The 13,758-nt window shown below is 39.0% G+C and overlaps 1 protein-coding gene across 2 annotated transcripts; it reads left to right on the top strand.

The window, feature by feature from the left end:
- Window positions 1-180: 180 nt before the first annotated feature.
- LOC128237206 (glutathione S-transferase P-like) lies at window positions 181-13,431 on the top strand. 2 transcript variants are annotated; one of them, XM_052952539.1, is made up of 7 exons: window positions 181-334; window positions 1,870-1,902; window positions 5,210-5,310; window positions 6,978-7,065; window positions 7,531-7,634; window positions 11,034-11,132; window positions 13,126-13,431. In XM_052952539.1, coding segments are annotated over exons 1-7 (612 nt in total). In that variant the 5' UTR covers window positions 181-333; the 3' UTR covers window positions 13,312-13,431. The 2 variants fall into 2 exon arrangements, with proteins under 2 accessions (XP_052808499.1, XP_052808498.1); XM_052952538.1 differs by lacking the exon at window positions 181-334 and adding an exon at window positions 1,449-1,573.
- Window positions 13,432-13,758: the final 327 nt, after the last annotated feature.

The following is a 13,758-nucleotide window of genomic DNA, read 5'->3' as shown; positions in this document are numbered from 1 at the left end:
CATATATTTAATTATAATAAGTCGGCATGTGAATTAAACTGATGAAGTTGTATTTGATTTTAATTCAACCTTGAGGTTGGACGAGTAGTGTTTATCAAAAATAAGACAGTTTCAAACAAGAGAGAGACAAAGGTCATTAATGTTCAACCTACTTAACAACAATAACAACCTTTTTCTGGTTATACTCTGTGGTAATTTGTATCAGTAAACCGCCATCAGCTATTCGGAGTTTATCAAACTATGCAAACGCATACATGTGCATTCTCTCTGCTGTTTACAGTGTCCTGATTTAAGTTCTTGTTCCTGGTTATAATCTTAGGAATAAGGACCAAAAGTAAGTATTTAGGGCTTGTTAGGCACATTTTAGTAGTGTATATGTCATGTAGAGGCTGTTTTAAACATAAACAAGTTTTTGATCTAGTCTTTGTTCAGATTGAAAAACTTAAAGAAATAGGGCTGATCATATTTCCTTGTGGTAAAACATTTTAATGGTTTTTCGTTTGTCAAAAACGGTAACTTGAAATGCAGTCTGGTGTGTTAACAAAGGATTGCACAATGCATCATGTGCACATGGCATAAACCGTACGGTGAATTGATGATAGACTGTAAACGTGGTAAAGGATCAATATTTTGTGTGCACATATTTTAAGGCACATAACAAAATTATGTCCGTGTTTCGTCCGTAGGCAATGTTAATGCTTGAAAAATATTCACATTCATAAGTGCGTGCGTGTGTGTGTGCCCGCGTGCGTGCGTGCGTGTCCTTGCGTGCGTGCGTGCGTGCGTGTGTGTGTTGGTTTCAGCATTTGATGAGTATTGCTAGCTGTGAACTTGAAACGTAAATGGTAGAAACTGCATTCAATAAAGAGCGTTGTAGTTCGTAAATTTGTCTTTTCTTTAACTGAAATAAGACATGAAATTATCTTCAAAGGCTATATAAGCCTGTTATTGTTATATACAACTTTGATCTTAGAATGGTGTAGCTAATCGGATTGGTATTAATATCCCTGTTGTAATGCAATATGCACCTTAAATAAATCGTAAGATCATACATCATTGGCTTAATTCATTCAACATATTAGCTAGTTATTAATTACAAGCACATTAGCTACATCATTCTCAGATCCAATAAAGACCAATAATGAATACCAGTCAGGACTCATAATGGGTCGCTGGGCATCGAAAATTGACATAATTGAGTAACGGGTACATGAAGGTGCCGTTTTAGAATAAACTACATGTTGATACATGTTCATTCGTTTTGTCTCTCAATATTTTGTTAAGTTCTTGAAAGAAACAGAAACATTGAAAACAGTCGACCTTTTGACTAACTGATCTTGGGTACGGCCACTTCAAACACACAATTTATAAGATTGTCCCACGGTTTCATATCGTATTCCTCGTCACTATGTTCGTTTAACCACCCGTATCAGTGTTTTGTCAAAGATAACACTATCCCTGAGTATGAAATAGTTTACACGTGGCCTTTGCAAACGTCCTTGTATTCACATTAGCTGTTCTCAGTCTGCTGATTTAGGTCGTTGTGCGTGGTTTATATTGGAATATTACAAAAGTGAGTAGAAAAAAAATGTTTTCGCGTTTAGTTGTATGGTGCATATGTTTTACATGTAGTTTTAAAGTGTGGTTTCACATGTTATGAACTATTTATCAGATACATACTGATATTTATACTATATATAACTGCAATGTTGTCAAATGGTTGTTAGTTCAGAATATGAATTTAAATAATGTTTTGCACATGTTCAAAAAACTATGTTTGTCACATAGTGGGTAATTAATCCATCTTTTATTTGTTCTTCTGATTATTTCTTTCTGATAAGTTACTGTACGTATTTTTTGTTATTTCAGTGCCGATCCAGTTGTACTACTTCCAACTCAGAGGTTTGTCTTAATCATAGTCATCATCTTTACCGCAAACTCCCACATTTTCTGTTTTATATGGTGGCATGTAACTGCCGTAAGATAACCCGTTGACGTCTGAGAATTCATCACTTAATTTTCGCGATAATTATCTAGCTATCTAGTTACTATTCGCGAAACCTTTTCGGTAAGAAAAAATATCATAAGACTGAAAAGTGGCTTGAAAGTGCCCAGAAATGCAACCTGTCACCTTCTTTAGCTGAAGAACATTGACAGGTTAACTAGTTATGGTTTGCGCATTACACTTAGTAACATACTAACTAGTTAACTAGATAAGATTCACGTAAATGCTCCTTTTTACTGAATAAACAGCAAACAAAAACAATGGTAACAATGGGATACTGTTGGCGTTTGCATTGTGGCGCTCTTTTAAATAGTGTTATGTTAATATTAATTTATTGAGACATAACGAAATACTTGGGACCTCTTAAAAATGCCTTTAAAATAATTCAATGTTATATGCGTATTAACATTAAAATTACAGATCATATTAGCATTATACATGGCGATATACTATAGTGAAAAGGACCCGCAGCTCTAGTCAGATGAGCCAAACCATTTTGGTGTGCTTTCCTTCGTTCCACGTTGGTAACCATTCGAAATAAGCTTCACAAATTGTTACGCAGATTTCAATAAGGTTGAACCGACGACCCCTCGTACAGCAGTGGCATTTGTTCGGGATTCAAAAGTTCGCGATTCACAATTTAATGTATGCTTGCTACAATAAAGGACATGTTTTGTGTGCCAAAATGATTGAACCAACCAACACTATCTTATGCGTTTAAAAGGGGTACTTTAATTTAAAGAACATATTTGAATATTTTTAAACCAGACAGTTATAAGCTCGACTATTCAAAGAACAATGCCTATGCTTTGCATGTAAGCACCGTACGTTATGTTATTATCTCATCATCTCATCTAGCAAAGTAGTAGTGTAGAAATGGGGGGAAAAAGCCACCTGGGCCCGAAAGCCACTTGGGGCCAAAAGCCACCTGGGGTCAAAAGCCACCTGGGGCCAAAAGCCACCTGTGGGCTAAAGGCCACCCGGGGCTAAAAGCCACCTGGGGAAAAGAGCCACTTAAACCATGGTATACGTGTGACGTAGTCGAGCTAACCCTTACTGGAGTCCTTAACCTCGACCTTAACCCTAGAGGTGGGGTGTATATTGTCATACATGACGAGCGCTAAACCAGGGGAGGTAACTGCGTACTCCGATTTCGCTTTACACGCGATAGAGTCGCTTATCTTAGATACATACCTTACGAGCTCTGCTTTTTGCATGAAAGCATATTTAAATTAAAATCTCAGCAAATACACCATGTATTGCATTGAAACTTTAAACACCGGCTTCCAACCAGCCAACTTTCTTTATAAATCAAGATAAGTATCATGCATATGATTCAAATAATGTTCTCTTTTGTTGTTCGACTTAGAAATTCTGGTTAAGGTTTTGCGTGTAAACACATCAGCAACTACTTGATGTATTGCATTTAAATGTTATTAAAAAAACAGCCAAGTATGATAACTTCGTCATGCATATAACTTTACCATATTATTTTCTGGTTTAAGTTTTGCATTTAATCTTGTGATACAATGATTCATGCATGTTTTACAAAACTTTTGCAATCCTTAACTTAAAAGCAGCGGAATAGCCGAGCGCGCTGTCTCTGTAATAACTCTTATTCAAACATAAAATGAAATGTTTGGCCTTCCCCGTCCACTTGTGTAGGAAGGAAATGTATTTTAATTTGAAGCACATTGAGCTTACAACCCATTCAGTACCTTTTATTTAAATAAGTTCATTGTGCACATTCCGTCGTATGGGTTGTTAGATTAAACATTTTAATAGCACATGCAAGCTTGTTAGGTGTATTATTTCGACTAGCAAATGCGAAAATGTTCTAAGTGACATTCAATTCAGGAGCTTTCATTCCTCGTTTTTTAACTCGGCATGTATGAGATTTGATGTTTGTGGTTCATTGCACTTTTCCTCACAAGTCGCTCTTTGTATGCATAGGCCAGGGTCAGGCCATTTGATATCTGCTCTCTCTTGCTGATCAATCGCTCTTTATATCCCTAGGCCGGGCCCACGTCATCCGCTACCTGCTAAATTTACTCATCAGTCAGTCTTTATGCTAGGCCGGGGCCAGGCCAACCGCTACCTGCTATATTTACTCATCAGTCACTCTTTATTTCCCTAGGCCGGGGCCAGTCCATCCGCTACCTGCTACATTTACTCATCAGTCGCTCTTTATATCCCTAGGCCGGAGTCAGGCCATCGGCTACCAGCTATATTTACTCATCAGTCATTTTTAAATCCCTAGGCGGCGGCCCGGCCATCCGCTACCTGCTACATTTACTCATCAGTCTCTCTTAATATCCCTAGGTCGGGGCCCGTCCATCCGCTACCTGCTACATTTACTCATCAGTCGCTCTTTATATCCCTAGGCCGGGGCCCGTCCATCCGCTACCTGCTACATTTACTCATCAGTCGCTCTTTATATCCCTAGGCCGGGGCCCGTCCATCCACTACCTGCTACATTTATTCATCAGTCGCTCTTAATATCCCTAGGCCGGGGCCAGTCCATCCGCTACCTGCTACATTTACTCATCAGTCGCTCTTTATTTCCCTAGGCCGGGGCCAGTCCATCCGCTACCTATTACATTTACTCATCAGTCGCTCTTTATTTCCATAGGCCGGGGCCAGTCCATCCGCTACCTGCTACATTTACTCATCAGTCGCTCTTTATTTCCCTAGGCCGGGGCCAGGCCAACCGCAACCTGCCGGGGCCAGGCCAACCGCTACCTGCTACATTTACTCATCAGTCACTCTTTATATCCATATGCCGGGGCCAGTCCATCCGCTACCTGCTACATGTACTCACCGGTCGCTCTTTATATCCCTAGGCCGGGGCCAGACCAACCGCTACCTGCCGGGGCCAGGCCATCCGCTACCTGCTACATTTACTCATCAGTCACTTTTTTATATCCCTAGGCCGGGGCCAGTCCATCCGCTACCTGCTACATTTACTCACCGGTCGCTCTTTATATCCTTAGGCCGGGGCCAGGCCAACCGCTACCTGCCGGGGCCAGGCCATCCGCTACCTGCTTCATTTACTCATCAGTCACTTTTTATATCCCTAGGCCGGGGCTAGTCCATCCGCTACCTGCTACATTTACTCATCAGTCGCTCTTCATATCCCTAGGCCGGGGCCAGGCCATCGGCTACCTGCTATATTTACTGATCAGTCACTCATTATATCCCTAGGCCGGGCCCAGGCCATCCGCTACCTGCTAATCGACAATGGGCTTGAGTATGAGGAGATCAATGTTGGACCCGAATGGGCTACGAAATGGAAAGCTGAAACCGTAAGTATCTGACATGCAGTATTGTAACTATAGCTTATGCTTGTTATAATTTATGAATAACTTTCTAGGACATTTGTTGAAATCATGAAACTATTGGTATCATAAATGCCGGGCCAGGTCCCCTCGGAAATTTTTAAAAACAATGGTGCAATCTGAGTTGCTTAATTTAGTCCTGGAAAATGGACACTTTGAGGATCATGTAATAACGTACGCATACTGCAACTTAAAACAAAATTGTCAGAATCATGTTGATTCAACCGCGTACTCTCGCATAGGCAGCTACGCGTCTGGTTTGACTAACATATAATCAACACTAGCAACACTGACCCTAATTGGCAAACCTGTCATTTCGTAGGGAAAAAAACAATATTTCTTTTTATGCCCCTCTTCGAAGAAATAAAAGACCCATATTGATTAAAGGGGTCATCAGGTCAAAGGTCAAGGTCACAGTGACCTTTAATGGTAAAATAATTTTACAGCTTGTCCGAGTAATAACTCAACAATGCCTAGACCTATGGCCATCACACTTAACATTGAGGCTCGTCCTGACCAGTAGATGACTCCTATTATATTATGATATTATGGGTCATCGGGTCAAATGTCAAGGTCACAGTGACCTTGAATGATAAAAGGTTGTCTAAGTGATAATTCGACAATGCCTGCAACCATGTCCCTCAAACTTGACCTGGAGGCTGGGTTTGATCAGTAGATGACCCCTATTGATTGAAGGGTCATCGGGTCAAAGGTCAAGGTCACAGTGACTTTGAAGGCAAACTTAACAATTTCTTGACCCCTGGTCATCAAACTTGACATGAAGGTTGGCCCTGACTTGTAGATGAGCTCAATTGATTTTAGGGGTCATTGAGCCAAAGTTCAAGGTCACAGTGCCTTAAATTAAATAAAACAAACAAAGCTTCTCCCAGTGATATCTCAACAATGCCGGGACCTATGATCATCAATCTTGACATGGAGGCTTGGCCTGACCAGTAGATGACCACCCTATTGAATTTAGGAGTCATCAGGTCAAAGTTCAAGGTAACAGTGATCTTGAATGCGAAAAATGTTCTTCGAGTGATAACTCGACAATGCCTGCACCCATGGACCTCAAACTTAAAAAAGAGGGTTGGGCCTGACCTGTAGATGACCCTTTGATTTTAGGTGTCATTGGGACAAATATCAAGGTCATACTGACCTTAAACGCAAAAAGTGTCTGTGTGATAACCTGACAATGACTGCACCCATGACCCTCAAACTTAACATTTGGGTTTTGGGTGACCAGTTGATGACTCATGTGGATTTTGAGGTCATAGAGTCAAAGGTCATGGACAAAACTCATATTCATCATTTAAATTTCATCATATTTACTTATTCCCTGCTGCTAAGAGGGTACAGTCATCATCTGAACATGACTGAAAACTGTACCTAATATCCTCACACTTTGAATGGTCATAATCTTAAAACTGCCTCAAAGGCATCGAATGTCATTGATAAATCAGCTGTCATTTCGGTCCATGCATATTTCATTCAATTGTCAAAATAATTCTGACAACATTGCGCTCAGGGGGGCATAATGTTTAAAAAAACATCTCTTGTTTAATTAAAGTTTACATGCTGAGAAGCCCGAATGTGGTTACTAACTTGTAAATCAATTATATGAACAATTTCAGCCGTTCGGCCAATGTCCGATGATAAAAGACGGCGACTTGAAGCTAGCCCAGTCATGTGCCATCCTTAGATATTTTGGAAGAAAAGCCGGTAAGACACATCTTTGGCTCTGTATTATGTAAATTTAGCAGCTTATTGTTGTTGTTGTAAGTTGAATGTTATTTACTGCATGCATGTCGTTCAGTTTAGTATCAATCAGGGGCGGCTCCAGAAATTGACGTTAGATGGCGTTACTAAGGGGCGCAAACTTTTGACATGCTTGACTTGCATGGAGATTGAGGGTTACACCCTTAAGCAAATTTTAATAATTTGTAGTCGGAAATGGCGCATTTTTAGCCTAGTTTATTTCTTTTTTCTCTAATATTGAAATAAAAAGTAATGTTGGACGATTTAAGAGGTGGCGCGCGCCGGGTGTGCCCTCCTAAAAATATATTCATTTGCACATGTCATAATAGATAAAATAAAACTGCAAAAGAAGTGTAACTGTGACGTTGTCTTTGGGTTTTATTCTGTGGTGTCAATAGTTTCTGTAATCTTCGATCACCATTTCTACAGGTATCGATCCCAGCGACCTTGTGTCCGCCGCCCGTGTTGACATGATCAACGACCATGAGGAAGACATCAGAAATGCCTATGTCAAACTCATCTACCAAAACTATGTGAGTTGATCTAAAATGTTCCTTCCTATGACACCAAAATCTACGGTTAATTGGTTGAATGGATGGTTAGAAACGTTATTTTATACATGTAGTTTTCTATATTTGTAAAAAAAAACTGATAAAATACCTGCTTATGAGCTATTTATTTAAAGAATGAAAACAATTTTATAACCCATAAATGCTGTTACGTCCCACAGGGGCAGGTTGCGTTGTTTTGACACACCACGCCCCCCGTCCGCAACCTGCCCCTGTGTTACGTCCCTGATATCTGCCATATTTAATTAGCATTATAGAAACATATGTCTTCAAGAATGATTAGAGATCAGCCTCATGCCTCCACCAATGGGACCACCGGATAGGTTCACATGCAATCATTTATAATAGATCTGGCAACTATGCACCTGTCATTATTTTGCCCGCCCGGGGGGGGGGGGGGCGGCGGGCATACACGGGGCTTTAGACAGAACACCATTCCTGAAAGGCGGGAATTTGACAAATATCGTCCAACAGAGCCGTGCACGCTAAAAAACAATGTTCATACTTTGTTTACAATAATTATACATGCCAGCTAGTATGTGTATACACGAACAAATTTACCCACGCAACGCAACTATATCGTAGATGCAAGCAGGGCACCAACGCATGCGCCATGAATAATTTCCGGTTGCGTAATGTCCATGTCGGCATATGCGTAAAGAAATAAACAAAGATTGTAAATCGTGTGCACGGCTCTGTTGGACGATATTTGACTTCCATTTCACCTGTATCGTGATAGATATATTGTTTCTCTTATGCACACGTGTTGAATTGATTATGCAATAGCGGGATAATGCATTTTAGTCTGGAAAATTTCGGTGAAAATTGCGGGTAGTTGGTTCGTAGAGTAACATGTTTTAGGAAATTCGGGTTTGAAATTGCATTTGTTTTCGTTAAAACTGTACATTTTTTAAGATTGACACTAACTCTACAAGGAAAGTCCAAAAATGTAGAGTTTGGTTAAGATTTAATAAAGTTATGGCCTCTTAAACAGGGTCATGTCGGCAAATACATGGAAATTCAAGTTCAAGTCGTCACCCTTTACCAAGATGATAAAATAAAAAATAAAAAATAAAAATATAAAAAATTGCCAGTTTTCACAAGTTACCATCCCGGGAATCGGGAATTTCGAAGCCACAAAAGGGGAGTAACCGCGAAAAGTCGAAAGACGACGGCGATATTTTTATTCGTGTTTTTATAGTAGCAGACGTGCATGACGGATGACCTATCGATTTTTTCTGTTGAGAAAATTGTGGGATGGGGCGAGAATGTTTGTCATCTGTTTTCGCGAATTAGACCCATTTATTTTGCGAGTCTGAGAGGCGTCACATGAAACTCACGATATGTCGTATTAATAATACTTAATCCACAAAAGAACGCTCACTATACCTGTAGAATATAAACGATTTACAGCAGAAAACTTCTAAAAATAAGCATTCATCAAAAAATGAAAGTAGAATTGGTAATCTTATTTCATTGATTCCCGCTTTGTTAAAAACGTAAATCAAATATTTCGCAAACACATAGGAGAACCAATTCAACATGTATGATATATTCTTAGCGATTACATGGTTTACTGACATTGTCAGAATGACCTCGATATTAAAGGTACTGTCTGACCTAATTTAAATTTTAAACGCGTACAGAACTGATTCATATGATTGATCTATTAGATATTTACCCTCTCCCCTACCACCGAGGCATTTGATGCACCAAGCAGGCTCAAGGGTGGGGATTTAGTCAAAAGTGGTTGTCTCTAGGGTGGGGGTTTAGACTTCAAACAATTCAAGATGTCAAATTCCACTGGGTTAGCCCGCCGGCCCAAGCCCCCCCCCCCCACACCCGGGCGAGCAAAATAATGACAGGTGCACTATTTATCCATCTGACAAAATGACTCCTTGGCGAATATCCCATCAACCGATGGGAGTAAAACTCCCCCTTTGGCTTCAAAATTCTGTTTAAGTCACACTTGGGGATGTGACGGGGTCAAGCCATAAGGCAGCCATTATAGGGCGCGGGCAGACCTTTTTAAACTCAACACAAAACATTGATCCATCTGACGAAACCGACTTTCAGAACACAGATTACAACCGCCAAATTCATATTTAGTCCGTAATTGGCTTTATTAAGTGGGTTACTTAGAAGCGCCAATCAACAATCCTTGATTTTGCGAAACTTAAATCTGACTAATGCCACAATATGTACAGTACTGCCATTCAAATGTTGCTTGTTACGAAAATGTGTTTTTTTTTGTTAAAATAAACATTTCTATTTATTAATTTATTGTTTGTTTTTTTTTTCTTTTGTGGTTTACATTTAGTTTACGTCAACCTTTGAACATATTAGCGATTTCCACAACGCAACACATAATCGGTGTCTTAGTAAACAGTCTGTTTGACGACTTCAAACTTAAAAAAACACTGAAAGATATTTCATATCAAACTGGAAAATTGGAAATCGGGTCGTTCGAAACATCGGTTCCCTCGAGGTTTTGGCTCGGTCCCTGGCGACCTCGAGCGATCGCAGTTTTACTGTATGGAATTTTGATTACAAATTATCAAACTTAGAAGTACATGTATCGTCGGCGTTCTCTGGCAATGAGTATAATGGCGTTCACGCTTCTGTTCGTGTTTTTCTGTTGGGAGTTCGTACTACATGTGTTTTGTTTTTTTGTAAATAAAATATACGTATTCTATTATTTTCGAATTAATGCATTTTTTTCACTCCGTGCCTTGCCAAAAATACACATTTTAATTGAGACTCAGTGTGAATGATGAGCTACATTTGACTTGTTTGTTTTGTCTCCTGGTTACGGTCATACGGTTTTGATGCCGCAAACAGCATGGACAGACCTGAAACAAAAACACGAACCCTCATGATTTTAAACTCAAACATTGCTTTTAACCTTGGTGTCGTCGACACGTTGTTCAACTCTTAGCCTGGGCTATATTATTAAAAAAATCACGATATTCGAATGCAACCGACACATGTTGCCAGATCATTATAAGCACACATTAAGAAAATGCAACTTTGGACACATGTTACTATGAAGTTATGCCCATTGATAGTTTGAAAATAGTCATGACTGTAACCTAATAACCTTCAAGATCTTCCGTGCTATTTGTTTACGTATTACCAGTGAGAATATGCACATGTATTGCTAGACCCATAACACTTGCTTTGATAAGTGTCGAGTTATGCCCCTTATTGACTGAAAAAAAACAGACGAGCGTTGGCGTTCGCTTGACGGCGCCCTTGTTTAAACAATATGATAACGTTTTTCGCCTGGAAATTGTCATTGAAATATTGAAAGGAAACAAAAAAGATAATTTTATCAAATTTCAAAGTTCTGTTTGATTTTAGGATGCTGGGAAAGCGGACTTCGTAAAAGACGCTGCTGCAAAGGTCAAGTTCTTAGAGGACTTGTTCAAAGCAGGAGGGAACGAGTTTATTCTTTCAAAGGTAAGGCGATTTTTTCCTTTTCATTAATCATTTAGTTGAAACGGTTAATGTGACAAGTTAATACCTTCATATGTAGACTTATCGTAAAAGGTTGTTTGCATTTTTATATTGTTTTCAATGCCATAGACCTGAAAATAGCTTGTCTTAGGTACGATACTAGGTCAAAAGTAAAGAAAGTAAGTGTTATTCCCAAAGCACGTTGATATTAGCAGTTTTGTAAGATACTGAAAGGCGCCATGTCTTATTTCAAAACAAAACTGTCAACGCATTTAGAAGCTTCCTTCCTTAGCTCTAAAATTCATGTTTCGATGTTGGTGATACAAATACTCTGTTTATTGGCACAATGTTAAAATCAAACATAGACTTAAAGGGACTGTACACCAGATTGACACGAAAAAACTTTTTTTTCTGTAACGAATCTCAGGACAATTATTTGATAAAATGGTGTACTCTTTGATATCATAATTGTAAAAAGAATACCAAAATGTAAAAAAAATATCGAGTCGGAGACCGGGTTCGAACCGGGGTCGCCAAAATTGCAGACCAGTGTTGTATCCACTGTGCTACGAAGGCTTTCTCTCAACAGGTGGAATATTTTAATTATATACCTAACTTGGTAATATCACGTGATAACATCGACTTGCCAATCACGCATAAGGAATGAATTCTACTGGGTAAACATACCTAGTAATCTTTTTTAATGGAAAAATACCAAAAACTGCGAAAAGTAAATTAGTTGTAAACAATGTGGTCCTTCATTTAGTAAGTTTCCATGCATTGTACACATCGATACCAAGTTTATGTCAGTTTTCGACAATTTTCTTCTTTTTTTTCGCTATTTAATCATACGGAGAACAGCCCCTTTAACATGAGACACAGATCGTACACATCAACACATACATAATGCATGTAACACAACACAGATAAACCACATTCAAAACAACACAGACATAATGAATGCAACACAACACAGATATACCACATATATAGCACAGACTTGCCACGTACAAAACAACACAGACATAATGCATGCAACACAACACAGATATACCACATATATAGCACAGACTTGCCACGTACAAAAAAACACAGACATAATGCATGCAACACAACACAGATATACCACATATATAGCACAGACTTGCCACGTACAAAAAAACACAGACATAATGCATGCAACACAACACAGATATACCACATATATACCACGACTTGCCACGTACAAAACAACACAGACATCATGCTTGCAACACAACACAGATATACCACACACATAGCAGCACAAACTTGCCACATACAGCACAGACTTACCACAACCATAGCAACACTGGCGTAATACATGCAACATAACACAGCTATACCATATACAAAGGAGCACATATTTTCCATATACAAAAGAACAAAAACATACCACACATGCTGGTGTTATCACTCTCATGTCGTTAGAATTATTAGAACAGCGCTTGTGAAGTAAAATCTTAATGTTTATCTTCTTCAAACAACGATCTTTTTGACTCAATGCTTCGTCACCAGCAAATGTATCAAGGAACTTGATTTGACCCCCAAACCCAAGATCAGAGAAGTTTGCCCCTAGATACAAATAAGATTTTTCCAGAACATGCTCCGAAAATCCTCAAGATTTTTTTAAATCAAATTCTATAAGAATCATTTTCATTCTTAAACTTGTATGAAATAAATTTAAAATTCTAGAACATTCGAAACAACTCCTGTGAAAATTCATAGTATGTAATGAATCTAGGTCATCTTACAATAAAAATTAAACGGCGAAGTGCTGAACTGCAATATCATTCGCTATAATCTGATTGAAATGTGGCCATTAGACTGAACTTATCGTAAATACTTTATGAACGGATTGCAATTGTCAAGCACTATTTCGTACTGTATTTTTGTATTTTGTACATTAAACTTTAGACACCCATGCGTCTTGGTAGCAAATAAACGCAAATGAGGGATGAATTGCTTGTATTTTCAGATATCTTGGGCCGACTACAACCTGTTTGATCTTCTAGACATACTGTGTATTCTCTCCCCTGGTTTTCTGGACCAGTCACCATCGCTGAAGGCCTACTATGATCGCATAGCTGCCAGACCGGCCATCAAAGCGTTCCGAGAGTCGGACAGAAATATGAAGGCTGTAAACGGCAATGGAAAACAGTAGACTGACAATAAGGGGCTTTATTTAAAGGCATTGTTAGCGAACAATAAAGCATATGCATATCCTGAATAAGAATATAAATATTATTAATACGTAAATATGAAATGAATGACACAATTATAACGATGTTGTACTGATTTTTGAAGGAAAGGCAAGGGGTTTGGGGATACTCCCCTTCGAAAAATCGTTTTATTACTTTTTCTCCTATACTGAAATAAAACGGGAACTTAAGTGATTTAACTCGGGGCACGCGCCGTGTTCTCTCAATCATCACGTTATGTCATGAACATCTAAATTTGACATTGATCTTTGTATGTGTTACGGGTTCATTTTGGTGATCCTCAGAAATGGAGCAAGCGCAGCGCAGGTCAGTTCAACATTTATTTTCATAGAGCATATTTTGTCACTCTCCGTGACTTGGTACTGTCGTCTATTTTTCATAGATCGCTA

This window comes from Mya arenaria, chromosome 6 (genome assembly GCF_026914265.1).
Source record: "Mya arenaria isolate MELC-2E11 chromosome 6, ASM2691426v1".
Lineage (NCBI taxonomy): Eukaryota > Metazoa > Mollusca > Bivalvia > Myida > Myidae > Mya > Mya arenaria.
The sequence above is the reverse complement of the archived record's forward strand: the minus strand, read 5'-3'. Positions and strand labels throughout refer to the sequence as shown.